The sequence below is a fragment of the Coenobita brevimanus genome, chromosome 55, assembly GCF_032717465.1.
Source record: "Coenobita brevimanus isolate Jiangsu-jjx chromosome 55, ASM3271746v2, whole genome shotgun sequence".
Classification (NCBI taxonomy): Eukaryota; Metazoa; Arthropoda; class Malacostraca; order Decapoda; family Coenobitidae; genus Coenobita; species Coenobita brevimanus.
Genome location: NC_137008.1, coordinates 60,492,032 through 60,506,838, shown reverse-complemented (window position 1 = coordinate 60,506,838; position 14,807 = coordinate 60,492,032). Strand labels below are relative to the sequence as shown.

The 14,807-nt window shown below is 38.3% G+C and overlaps 1 protein-coding gene across 4 annotated transcripts in view; it reads left to right on the top strand.

Moving 5' to 3' along the window:
- The window catches only part of LOC145401239 (tau-tubulin kinase homolog Asator-like), a 203,311-nt gene that overhangs the window by 154,171 nt on the left and 34,333 nt on the right, over positions 1-14,807 (top strand). For all 4 annotated transcript variants that reach the window (XM_080273571.1, XM_080273570.1, XM_080273569.1 and 1 more), the window contains 3 exons: positions 8,595-8,725; positions 9,735-9,858; positions 11,023-11,192. In XM_080273571.1, the coding sequence (XP_080129697.1) occupies positions 8,595-8,725; positions 9,735-9,858; positions 11,023-11,192 (425 nt within the window). The remainder of the gene's footprint in view (positions 1-8,594; positions 8,726-9,734; positions 9,859-11,022; positions 11,193-14,807) is intronic.

The window sequence follows — 14,807 nt, the reverse complement described above, 5'->3', positions numbered from 1 at the left end:
TACAAAGAAATATCACCCTACTCTACATTGCACATTATTGATGCCCATGTGATCTTTCTGGTTGTGTCATATACTGCATTGTTTTAAGTAACTTATACTAAGCACTTTCATTTATGCTACTTTCAATAATAGGGTATATATATAATCAGCATATGATTTTATGTGATGAGTCACACTGTCATTTCTTTTCATAATTCCAGGAGAATGCAGTTTCTGTTTGTATTAAGTAGTTTTCCTTTGCAGTAGATGCAATACCGTATATAGTAAACTAGTATTCACTGTTGACCAGGTCAATATTTTTCATTCATGACAGAGACATTTTTGCTTGGTTTATCATGGTTAAAGTTTTTGTTGCAGTTTGTACTCAGTTGGAAATAAGTACCCTGTAAGCACATTGTTTAATTTAAAATGAACACTGGTTGTTTAGACATGCTGTACAGGTACGTATTTTCACAGACCGCTTTGATGTGCTATCAGCTGACCTGTACTTGGTGATGTTTGGGATTTGTTTGCAGAAAAACATGCCATATGAAACTCTGTATTATTAGTTGTCCCTCTTCAGTGCCTAGAGCTGATGACATTGTTACATGTTGTATTTTTCAGCAAAAAGCCGCAGTCATTGTATATCAGTCAGTGCAGCAGAACAGTGGCTCTGTATGATATCATACCCCTAAACATCTTTTTTAATAATTTAATTAAAAGGGTTGTCAGTTTTTATAAAGAAGATGCTAAGGCATTTTTCTTTCAGTTTTAGACAGTCTGGAGGCAGTCATACAGTGAAGCTTCAGCATTGTGCTTAAATGAAAAATGGTCTTATGATCATTATTTTATGTATGCTATCAGGAAAGCTGTATCTAAATAATAATGTTCAGAGTACAAATGGTTACCAGTTTGCAGGTATCAAAATATGTTGTTTAGTTTTGGCAGTTCATTACTGGATGCATTAAAAAATCAGAATGCTTGGTTAGTTAGCATCCTGGGATCCTACCAGATCCATATTATCAGACAAATATCAAAATCTAATTCAAAATTTTTAATGCACCTGGTTAGGTAATGAATAATAGTTTTTCTGTAATTTAGGAAGATCAAACACATTCTTTTTTATCATCCTGACTCTCCTTATCTTGTTTCTCATTTGCACATGGGGTGGGGAGGTACAGAACATGGCTTTTTGATATGTAGGGGATGACCATCAGAAAAGAAAGTTTTATTTTTTAAAGTTCCCCCCTCCTGTGTCAGTTGAACTGTAAGCTTACAACATTATACATAACTGTTGGAGTTACCTAATCCCTTTGTCAGTATGGTTAGAGGATCGTAGTCCTAACTGCTTCTTAATTTTATGTTATTTTTTTCAGGTGAAATTTCCTGGTGTACAGGAAGCCATTCAGCTTGTCACTCAGGTGACTCTACACTTAGTGACAAGCCGAATGGTTTCCTGTACACCAAGAAACATATTTAATACACTGGGTGGTAACCACATAACCAAATTATGGCACCTGGTGGTTTAATGACTAATTACGGCGCTCCAGTCAGATTGAGCCAATGAAGGTTTATATCTAAGGGGTGGTTGAGGTTATTGCTCATGTAATGCCACTCAGGGATGAGTGAGGCTGGTCACATTCATCTTAAATGTCAGAACCAACTTGCCTAGTCCTGGGCTCTTACACTCCTCATGGGGCAACGTAGGGTTGGATGATGGATGAATGGATGGAGTTTTAGTCTTAGTAAAGTTAGTTCCACAGGTTCTTTTGAAGTGATACATGTGGATGTTCATAGCATGCGGGATGGAGCTGAAAATTTTGGAGTTGTTTGTTAATGTTTACAGTGCTTATCATTTCTAAATGCCACTGAACCGTCCCCCATATAAGGCAATGGATGAAACATGATGATGATGATGATGATGATTAGTTCAAAATACAATAGTTTAGCTTAGTATTATGGTCAGTATGCAAACAAAAACTATACAGTAAACCCTAAGTATAATGAGCAATGTAGTAGTGAACCCATCCTTTATCAAACATTTTTAGGATTTCAAAAAGATAAGCCTACTTAATATCGTGGAAGAAATGCTGCATGTCATCCAGTCACGTACAATATGTTTACAAGCAGCCTTTCCTTAAGGTTGGAGTAAAGCACACTTTGCCTACCCAGTCCGTCCTGCACCCTTGACCTGTAATTATTACTGAACTTCTCAGTGACCATTCTTTATATCATTTCAAACATGTCTTATTTATTTTTTCCAGTATTACAGTATATTGAACAGATGCCACTTATGGTTTGTGCTTCCTCAGTATGCAAGGTAAATAGGGATTAAACTACAGTTTTATCTTTGAATGTGAAGTTGAGAATGGTATAAAAATATGAACCACATAGTACAAATTATGGTTATAATAGACTTATGGCTGTAGCAGACTTTATTCCCACCCGGTTGGTCTGCTGTAAAGTATCGAATGCACAGTATATTGTGCAGTGGCAGGGATCATAATTGGACTTCTAATGCTAGTCATGTAAGATTGAAAATGATACTGTTTTGAGGAATTTTTAACCTGATAATAAGCGGACTGGCACTATATGGTAGTTGTTTATGAAATGCATTTATAAAGAATAATATTTTAAAATGCAGTTGGTTAAGCTTGTCAGGTGGAGCCAGGATTCCGAAGGTTTGATTGTGTGGTCCATTTCACAAGGTCTTTCCCAGTGTCTGGATTCTACCTCTCTTCATCTTTAGGTAGAAATAAGATTCAGGAGGATATTGAAATTATTTCATCAAAAGTCCACATAAAATGCATTATTATGCAGAAGTGTAGTTAATGTAACTGTTTTGGCAATTCTAAAGTTGTTACCACAGAGGACAGGTTTGCATAAATATTTGCTATGTGTGATGATAGAATATAAACAGCTGTTACTGTCAAGCCCCTCTGTAACCATGGATGCAGATACAATTTTTATATTGGCAAAAATCAGATACAGTATTTGTTTTTGGCTGAGGGCAGTCATAGCAGAGAGTTAAGAATGAAACTGACTAACCCATTTGCTGCTATTTATGCATGTGATATATTGTTCAGGCTAGATTGAGATGTTTTTATTTAGCTAAGAGAAATTCACCAGTTGTCATATGAGCAGAAACTCTTACAAGAATGGTTTAAACTGTCTGCCTGTTTGATCAGAAGTACCTCTAAAAATTCTCTTCCTATGTAATAACAGTTCATTACCCCTCCCTCACGTACTCCATTACCATATTTCTTTATGTCATTCTCACTCTGCTGTTCTCGCAGCCATTATAACTTTTCTATAGGCTGATTATAGTTTCATGGTGGAGACATAGTGTCATTCTTGCAGCAGAATGGTTAATATTACAACAGGAAAGACAATGCTGTGACCTTTACTATCACAGTCAACTTTATTACCCAGTCATGGATCAGCATTTAAGTATTGTCAATGTAGGTTAATGAACTGTTTTTTCGCGTTTGCTTTTTATTCACATATACTGCTGAACCATCTTTGTACAGTACATCCCTTAATGTTTCCATCCATCCATCCATCGTCCAATCCTATGTTGCCCCATGAGGAGCATAGGAGCCCGGGGCTAGGCAAGTTGGTCCTGACTTTTAAGGTGAGAGTGACCAGCCTCACTTATCCCTGAGTGGCATTACGTGAGCAATAAACCTCAACCACTTCTTGGATATAATCCTACACAGGCACAATTCAACTGGAGTGCCGTAAGTACCCACTAAACCACCAGGTGCCATACTTTAGTTATATGGTTACCACCAAGCATAGTGAAACCACCATTGTATGAAACTTCGCACATATTCGTCATCGATTCATTCGTTGTTCCAAATATGCTGTGGACTTAATTGCAATTAAAGAGCATAAAAAAGCAGCATATAGTAAAGAGTTACTGTATATGGAAGTGAAGTAACCTGATTATAGCTGACTAAGATGGCCTTTCCTCACACAAGCCTTCCCAGCCAGCCACAAAACATTGCTAGTATTTGCACAGTGCAAACAGTTAGCATATGACCTTTTTATGGATGCAAAAAGTTTAATTATTTTTAAGAGTTATTCTGGTTTGTTGTGTTTTATTGCTAGTAGTGATTCCCTTCTTAGGCAAATTGCACTTTCAGGATACATTTTCCATTTGTGGTCTTATTTATTGAGTAGAAAAATTTTGGGTTAAATACAGCACTCATGGTAAGTTCATCGATGCTTTCATTTGCACTGTATTCTGTATTTTACCATAGTGTTAATTAGCTGAGTCACAGTATCCGTTAAAAGAAAGGGATCAGTCCTGTCATGCAGTACAAGACTATGAGTATTGTGGTTCCAGAAGTGATGGTACTTGTGTACCTTATAACTTGCTGCATTTAGTATCTAGATATGTTGTGGTGCTGTTGTGCAATAGAAATTTCTTTATCAAAGTACAGACACTAGTCTCTTACTGTGTGATGTTAACCCTTTCTTTGTTATGAATGCTCTCAGGTACTGTGTATATCTCACGCATTTAGAGGATCAGAAACACTCTTAGTTGATCCCTTCGTTGCTATGAGTGCACATAGGTATTATGCAGATTAACACAAACTGATTTTGTTTAAATTAGAAAAATCCATATAGCTAAAGGATTAAAGTTGAACATTATTAATGATACACATGCACTGGGCCCATGGTTAACCCCGTCACCTATTAGAGGTCTTCTCATCAACCATTTGGTGGGGATGTAGATAACCTAATGAAGATACAGTACTGCATTGTACTGAAAGGATTAATGACCGTTCACTGTATGATTGGTAGCAATCATTATCATCATCATCATGCCTCTCAACAGGTGGGGTGAGGTCGAGTCTGGAAAGCAGGGGGGAAAAAAAAAAATGATAGAGCAAAAACTAACCAACAGTCTGCCCAGTGAAGTTAGCCATACACTAGTTCATTCACTGCTAAGGCCCCTGGAATCTCAACTCAGCCTCGCAGGCATAACCATCCACATGTATATGTTTTGTATCATTTATCATATAGAATCAGTCTAACAGCTGTCGGGTTAAATAAAGGAATACCTAAACCTTATCATGCACTCTTCCTTAGAAAATTAATCCAGCCAGTTTGATATCTTGTCAGTTTCCAAGACTGATCAACCACCATACCTTGCTTTCTTACGCATTCATTTATAACATATATCTGCCTTCTTCTTAGCCCACCAAGCCTTCTCCTCCTTTCAATCCCCTGCACATGTATCTTTTTCATCACCCTGTTTATATCTGTTTGTATCCATTTTCTCCATATTGCTGTATCACCTAAGCAGTCCCTCTTCAACTGTTACCCACAGACTTCCTCACTTCACATCTTTTATGAACCACATATTATATTATCAGATACACTCTCTTCACTCCACAGACATTTCTCAGTTATCCCACCCTCACTGCTGTAACTCTTGACTATTCATTTTCATGCCACACCAAAGTCTCACACCCATATGTTAATGTGGGCACTAAAACTCCTTCATGCAATCTTCTTGCAGCAGCCATTCTCAGACCTCTGGTTCATGAAGGGATGAAAGAGCTATAGTATGAACAGAAACAAAAACCAACTCATTTCTGACTGAAGAGTGCTTTATAATGACTCATGAGCAACTTTTAAGTGATGTATGGATTAATTCATAAGCTGCTTAAATAAAGTGTCTTAAAGGAGGTTCACCAATACTTCCGGTGAATGAATGCAACCATATTAGAATGCTTTTAAGGTTTAAAGGGGTTAATTCTCTTAGGCTTCTGTGATCACTTATGTCAGAATTAAAACATCCGCATCATCTGGAATAGAATATTTGAGTTGTCTTGATTATCTTGATTACGGGAGGGTTCATGGTGATAATATGAACTCTCTCAGGCTGTCACTCTCAGGTGAACAGTATTGCATGGTGTTAGCTGGAACAGAATGTTAGAATTGTCCTGATCCTGATAGAGTTAACATTATAGTGTGTGAGAAGCCATGTACAGTATATACGAATTAGTGGACTGAGGTATCAGGTTGATAGACAGTTGGTGTGGATTCAACAGTTTGAATCCCCACTGAACAAATGGAGTTTTTTTAGTCAGTTACAGAAAGTTCTTTATGTTGTTTATTTTTACATAATATTTTGCTACTAAATTTACGGTAAAATACAGGAGAGTTGCCTATTTCAGTTTTCATTGATACCTGTAAAATTGGTTTGCCAGTTTCCTGTAATTTACAGCGCCTTTGGGATGGAAAATGTGGTCATGTTTTGGAAACACAGTATCAGTGTACAACAAGGAATTAATTTAGTACCATAATTATCATATGTTGGTCACTCACCCTTTACCCCTTCAGTCTGATGAAATTTTATTATATCATTCTTGTTGTCATCAGTTTTATTCAACTTAGAACAGACTTCTAGTAGTGAAGGGGTTAATGCAAATTCCTCCTCCAGTTTGAAGTTTCTCCAAACCTGAATAAAATTATGGAGGTGGCAAGAACAGACTAAAAAGATGCCACTGTATTGAAGGGATTAAGTGTTGATGATGATAGTAACCTACCCTCAAGCTGCTATACCTTGCATGTGGTAATATGGGATGGGCCTTTACCATTACTGTATGATCACTAAAGAATGAGAAGGAAAAAACTCAAATACCTATAACAGCACAGTATAGGCAGTTCTGATTCTAAGTTGGTGATGTCAAAAAATCACAAATTGGGGAAACTGGCAAATTAGCCTTGAAATAGCAATGGAACTATAGTGATCAATAGTTTTGTAATTTTCTGTGGGCAAAATAGCTAAATAAACATGAAGAAAGGTGTTTAGTTTGTAGTAGTACAGTTGTACCCTTTGAATATAAGAGCAAAGATGTGGTATTATGTACAATCTAGTATTATCCCTTTCATCTGATGACATAATGTATATGTTATTCACGCTACTCCCAGGTGTTAAAAAAGACATTTGCAATACCTCTCTTGCCTGAAAAGTCTCTCCAAAGTTGAAAAGAATTATGAGGCTGTAACAAGAATAAAATGAAACTGGTGTCCTCAGGTGAAGGGATTACAGTACTTCTGAAAAAATTGAGAATGGATCTTTCTAAGGATTATATTGATTATTATTCATAGAAAATGTGTAGCATTCAGAACTAATGAATTTGTAAGAACTACAGAATGTGTAGTGATGCCCAACAGAAAGGAAAGCCACATCCAGTATGTTGTATGTACAGTACAGTGAGTCCTCATTATAGATGCCTTTATTGACATTCTTCTGTTGTATTCAGTCCTTAGGAAATCATGGAAAAACTGACAGCAGCATTAACATTCCACTGATACCAATAAACCTGATTATTCCAGTTTCCTCCAGTCAACAGAAACAGTCATACGTACAAACTTGAGATAGTGAAGAAGAGATCTCACACTTATAATGAGGACTACCTATCAGTTACCCTTAATTATACTGTATTCATAATAGCAAGTTTATTGTAGCATACCAGATCTCATTCTTTGCTGTGCCGCTACAGATTTTCTTCTTTCAGCATTTCCCTTTTCACAGTATCAGAAATGTATACTACTAACTTCTTAGACATTCTTTACTCCAGCCAAGCTGGATAACCTCAGCTTCTTGCACCTGCTCCTGAAATTCGTGTTGCAGAATACTGCTAAGTTCATCCATTTCTTCCTTTCTTCTTTCTTCTTTCCTTCTTTCCCTCGTTCTTCTTTCCTTCCTTCCCTCCTTCTTCTTTCCATCCTTCCATCCTTCTTTACTTCTTTCTATCTGTCCATATGCACTCATGATTTGCAAATTTTTATTATATATAACATTTATATTTCATCCATATCTATCCATTGCTACTGTTAACCCCTTCAGCTCAAGAACATAATTTCATCTTGTTCCTGCTGCTTCATGAATACTATATTTTGATTTGTTTTGGGGAGATATTTCATAGTGAAGGAGAGTAATAATGATAATTTTTAATCCCTTCCCTGTGAAAGCTTTCCTTAAAGTTTAATAAAATTGAGAAGAGCTAGCAAGAAAATAGTAAAGTAAATCATTCAATCAAAGGGGCATTGTTGACTACTTTGATCAGGTTCCCTCCTTATTCAGTACAGTCAACCCTCGTTTTCAGAGATGCATTTCAAAATATTACAACCATTTCTAAATACAGAACTCAGTTTTATAAATTGGGGAAACTGGCAGATCTGCTATATACTGTAGGTAGCAGTGACTCTTTAACAGGCAGTTATTCTGTAATATACTGTGGTCTTCTTGGTAATGACAGCAATAACAATCAAATCCATTTTACCCACTTTGGGGTACAGAAATCTGAGTCTAGGCTAGAGTAGTCCAGTACATTTAAGGATAGAGGACCAATCTGTTTCCCTTGATGGCATTCCATGATCAAGAAGCCTCCAGTCACCTCATAGGGATCAGTCCACTGGAAGGCCATTACTTTGACTGAGGCATCCTGATAGCCTGGAGTTAATAGCAAAAAGTAGATTTTAAAAGATGACATAATGAGAGTTGACTGTATGTTTTGTACTAATGCTGTGTTGCACATAAAATACTGGGTAGGCTAAGTGTATTCAAGGTAGCTCTCCATTTGCAACAGGTCGAGGAGTTCATGTGTGAGAAGGAGGGTGAGGGTGTTGGTGAGAAGGAGAAAGAAGGCCGGTTGGAGTGCTCTACTGACTGGGATGGTGATGCTGTCATGGCCTCCAGACAAGGCCTTACTACTCCAAGGTAAATAGTTGGCTTTTCTCACATGCATATGAACTGTTAGAGGTGTTAAACCATTCGGTCAGGGGATGTTTAATAGGTTTTTATTATTTTTTATTTCTTCCCTTCTCGACCACAATACAGTGGTCAAGTGGGCAACATTGCTAGCAATAAAGCTGCTGGCTTGATAGTGCCAAAGTTTGAACCCATGTGCGGACAGCTGACATCACTTGACTCAGGTGTCTGTCCATCTTTTCTGGATTGGTAACACTAGGAGAGATAACGGTGGTAACCTGGATGATCCAGTAGCCTTGTATCCCAGGACTGTGGGTAAATAACTTGCTACAGGCACAAAGACCTAAGTGATGGAGATAAGCACCCAGCTAAGCACCTCATGGTGTCTGCCCTCACCTTTGCTTAACATTTTATTTTCAGACAGTCTACATAACATTCTAGAGACTTTGAGCTAAAGGAGTAAGAGAAAACCTCAATACAACTTCACTCTGAGAGTCCTTCCTAAGCTGAAGAACATCGTCTGAGAGTAGCAAAAAAAAAAAAAAAAAAAAAAAAAAAACGCTGTGGTTGAGGAGGTTACTTGTATTGTGGTAAAGAGAGCAAAATTTGTATGATTGATAGTGTTTATTCCATCTAGGACACTTCTTTGCTTACACTAATGCTTTTGCTTGGATTCTTGCCCTTCCTTGCAGGAGCTTGATAGGACTACTACAGTATTACTGGAGTATCACAAGAGTTTTTTATTTAGTTGTGTGCTTATCTTCAGTCACAGGGTTTCTCTCTTTACTCTCATCTCAGCTTGTAGAAATATTTCATAACTTTTTGTATTTTCCTCCACCAAAATTTTCAGTAAGATATTTTTACCACTGGTAGCTGTGCAAATCTTACTGGAGATTTGCATTCCCCAGAAAAAAATTCCCTAATCCTTTAAACAGAAATCATTTAAACATTATTTTAGGGGAGCTAGAGATGATGATCCCCTACTACATTTTGCAATTACCATTGGTGATTATTTCAGGGGAGCTGGAGGTGATGACAACAAGAACAGGAAGCCTCTGGCTGTGCTGAGGTTGTCGTCAGTAGACACTGCAGCAGATGATGTGGATATGAATGTAGAGCCTGCTAGCAAGAGGGATGATCAGGTACAATATGCTAATTTATCATAGCTATTAATGCATTTCTCTCTCCTGGAGAAGTCTGTTGAGAATGACTGTAGCTAAAACATATCCAGACAACATAATCTTGTATGTTCTTTCTCATCCTTCTCTCCCACTAATGTGTTCTTTCTCTTTCCTTTTATACTACATGATCTTTCTCTTTGAGTGTTCCCCTCAGTCTCCCTTTCAAAAGCTGTCTGTAGCACCCAGTTTGCAGCAATTTTTATAAACAGTATCCATACCATGCTGTATCACAGTACAGTAATACCCCAATAATGCTTTAACAAAAGAGGTTTGATTGATGGGTTGATGATTCTTCCTGCTTCTTGTACCAGTATATAGGTATGGTGACCCTCGTTCCCACTAATTTTTGTGTGTTTACTTTATAGCTCCTACAGTGTTGAAGGAAGATGTGAAACTGGAAACTCCCACTATGAAATATGTCCCAAAAGAGATCAAAGACCATTGCTTTACATTATCCAGTTTGAAGTGTCCATGTGAAGCATAAAAAGGATGATGGTGATATTTTGGAAGAAAAAATTGGAAGAGCTCTTATTTTATATTATTCAAGTGATGACTGTAAATAATTTTCATCTTGACCCTTATCCATAGTTAAGCATGGGACTTTGTATCGGGATGGAATGAAAAGATTTTTTTTTATAATACACTGCATCATCTGCCATTTCACCCTGCAATATTGCATCATTTGCAATGTTTCTCAGGCTGCAGAATCTAAGCCCTTTCTCATTTGAAGCAGCAGCTCACTCAATGTGTCGCAGATGATTCACTTTAGCACAAAGTTATTTTCATTCTTTCCTTGTTTTGATATGAAAATTACCACACCTACCATATTTTGGTGATCTTAAGAACTATAAATTCTAGTCTCATGCAACAGTAGCCGTTGGCAGTGATTTACAACTAGAATTTTATCACTTTACCAATTATCCATATTGAATTAATTTCATATCAAGTAGCTCATCATTGCCTTTGATAAAATTTCATTGTTTTAGATCAAGAGCAAACAGATTGTAGCTCGACACATACTTGCCAGGTTGCAACACCATCATACCCTTTTGCATTTTTCTCTCTCCCCACCCCTTCTTTCACTCTGCTTGGTAGCTTCATTTTGATAGTAATGCTGTTTTCCAGTACTCTGTCCAGGATGCCAGCTATGTGAGTTTCCAAGATGGAGGTCGATTAGGTAGAATGGATGGCAATTTGGGAGGTGTTTCTCCAGGGGGCTCAACACCACCCACAGAAGGAGACTTCCACCCTCATGCCCGTGACCACACACCTCATCGTAGAACCCATCACAAAAGGTTGGTATTTTTAATATGCACTTTTAATACAAGTATATATGCCAAGGAAAATAATTGCACCAGAGCAAGAAATATAAGGCATCATGAGATCAGCCACTTACATCTTAGCATATTGAAAACATTGTTTGCCCAAATATCACCTTACTCTGGCTTTCGCTGTACAGTAATGTGGATTTTCCATAGAAATGTGACTGAGTTTCTTATCCTGTGTGTTTAAGAATAATAACCATCCTTTATAAGAGTACCTGCAAAATTATAATTAGTAATAATAACATTCTGGATGCTGTATTATGCATTATTTCCCTGTAGAATGTACTTGTAATGAAATGTTCAGCATTGTTTTCATATTGTGTGAATAGTAGTATAAATTCCTTATAATCATTATTCGGTCATGACCAGTTCATTAACTGAGGAAAGTGCGACTCAGCTGCCACTAACTTCCATATTCAGGCATACCTGGTCAGTAAAGGGACCATTTCATCACTTCCAGTGTTGAGGAGAGAAGTTCTGAAACTCCAGTCTGTGTTATGAAAGTAAAACTCAAAGCTTTGTAAAATATAGAGGAGGCTGCACCTGGCAGGCAATATTGGAGCTGAAATTGTTTCATGGCAAAGTTGACATTATGTTGTGCACTGTCACATGTCATCATAACTGCTTTGGTTTCAGTACTTGTAGTGGCACCTCCAGTGCATCCTTTTGTCTTACCATGTGTGTTGGTACTGGAGAGAGATACCCTGAAATAGATAGAACTGATAGAACCAGGCAGCTCCACTGCCCAGTTATGGAAATTTTTCTCAGATCTCTCCCATTTCCATGCAAGGGGGATGTTGGACAGCAGAAGGGCAACACGAGCCTACAGTCCACCAGGTTCATACTCAGAAGAGCTTGGGGGAAACAATAACAACAACAACAAAAACATGTGAAAACTTTTTCTTGAACAATATCTGCTCCATCTAGAATAGACTACCCTTGAATATTGTTAATAGCACTACAGTAGAACAGTTTAAAAGAAATCTCAGTAGGATTTTAACACACACTAGAATGAATGTGTACTGGACATGCATTCTCAAGTGTAAATGAACTACAGTATCTCCTTAGTATGGACAGCAAGGTCTTTGAGATACTAATTTTTCTTTGTAACTCTTTGTAACAACAATAATAGCAGCAGCAGCAGTAGCAGCCATGCTCATTGATACATTTCCCTCCAGCTTTACATTGTGAGGTCTCTCATTATCCCAAGAAATATATTGAGCTGTTTTGTGTACATTGTTCAGTGAAATTTAAGTGCTCATGTGCAGTGCTCTTCAGTGAATGTGGGCTCATGTTGCACCTTGTGAGTACTAGTTCCTTCCTTCTAGGATCCTGTCATGTGGCTTTCCTACTGCTACATCCCTTGTGCACCAAACTGCTTAAATCAGAACTTTGATGGGAAAATGTGGTTGGTGGCAGCTTTAGGTGCAGTCAAGACTGTAGCATACTTCAGCCTCTGTTTGTTGGCTGAGGCTTTCTGTTTTCCCCTTTTGATTTTTTTTTTTTTCCCTTTTTCCCCCACTATTTCTTGAGTTGTACATCAGGAGCATTAATTTGTGGATCTCGTACATGTAGCTTCATGTAGGGAGGAGTCAGGCTTGAATGTAGCAGTTTACTTTGTCCCATTGTCATGGTTCAGTTAACAAGTAATGATTTTTGTCTGTTTCCCCTTCTTCAGTGTCCATACTCATGGGTTTCAGGGTAGGTTGTCACAGCCACACTTCCCCAACCCTCAGCATTGCCTCTTATGCCATCCCCTCATAGTTCTGTAGGCCATCTCAGTGGATCATTTGTTGCTGCATTTGTCACTTCTCATACTTTGTGATCTGCTCATGGGAAAGCTCAGCATTGCACTTGTCTATAGCCGAGGCTATAAATCTACATGGCACTGCCATATGTCCAGTCCAAATGGCAGACAAGAACCCTTTCCTTAAGGTGACAATCTTAGCTCCTTGTAGTGAAGATTCTGCCCAGAGAACTGGAGAGCCTCAAGGCTTTAGGGGATGTCTTCCTGTTTTGGTCAGGACCCATGGTAGTACCTTGAGAAAGGCCAGTATTTCCTGTAATGTTACAAGTTAAATAGCCCTCAAGGAACCTGCTAAGGGCCCATAGCTATACTGCATCAAGCTCAAGCTCTGCTTACCCTTTAATGCACAATTATATGGCTCCCCAATATATTTGATACTTCAGTCCATAGTTGGGAATAGTCTTCAAACTTCATGAGAAGAACTGAGAGCTTTCTAAGTGGTGCCTTATTACTGGAACAGTGGTTTAAGTTTTGACATCTGTTCACCACAGAGGTGACCTGGGCATACTTTGTCACTGACAGACAGTAGGCCTCCTACTCAGGGAATGGGATTAAAATATTAGTGGGACAGCACATAAATCCGTTCCTACTAATCATGGTGCATCATCATCGTAAGATCATGCATTCCCATGTAGATCAAGGAAGGAGAAAAACTTCTGTGATTCTGAGCCAAAATCGCCTGTGAATCTTCCCTTTACAGATGGAGTGGCAAGTCATCTCCATTAAGCTGTGTTGCCTTGGATTCAGAAAGTATGACAGGTAGAGAAACCTCATGTTCCAATCGGATTGAGCCAGTGAGGGTTTATATCCAAGGAGTGGTTGGGGTTTATTGCTCATATAATGCCACTCAGGGATGAGTGAGGCTGGTCACTCTCATCTTAAATGTCTGGACCAACTGCCTAGCCCCGGGCTCCTATGCTTCTCGTGGGGCAACGTAGGATTGGATGATGCTTGCATGCATGCATGCATAGAGAAACCTCTGAGACATAGGCTGTCATCCCTGTCCCTCCAAAATGGATGCAAGGGTCACCTGCACGTCTCAGGAGCTTGTGGGAATAGGAGATGTAGATGCTATGTTTTGCTCCCATGACAAGGTAGTATGATGCTACACTTGCACACTACAGCTGCATGCTCATCAAGAGGATCATAAACTTAGGTGTCTGGAAGGACATGAATGTCTTCCTAAGCAGCCCCTACTGCCCCCTCCTGCCCAAAGCTGATACTGTGGTATACTTGAAATTACCACAGTTTAATTTGCACATTCTTATTAAAGCCCCACCCCCCAGAAAAATAAATGAATAAATAAGTAAATAAAATAAAAGAAAAAAGAACTAAAGCTGTTTACTCAGCTAACTTTTGTATCCCTGTGAAAAAGTTGACAACCTGAATGTTTGGAAAAAAAGCAGAAAGGACAGCATAGACAATATCTGCCACTTCAGTCTCCAGGGATGAATAGCATCTGGTACACACCTCACAACCCAGAGCATCACAAGATATTCTAATAGTTTTGTTGTTATTATGAACTTCAGTGACAGGCATAAGCATCCTGATAAGGGCTGTACATTTCTGGTGCAGGTACTTTGTTAGACTTATTTAAGTACTGTTATGATTGACTTATAGTGAAGTAATAAGGATGTTTTGCATAACTTAAAATCAAGTTTCCTATCAAGAGATCTTTGAGTCATCAGACAGTTTTCCAACTGAGAGGTAGCAGTGATACCTAATTTTCCCTATACACACTCCGAGTACACTAGGACATGAAGTAGTCCCATGGCAGA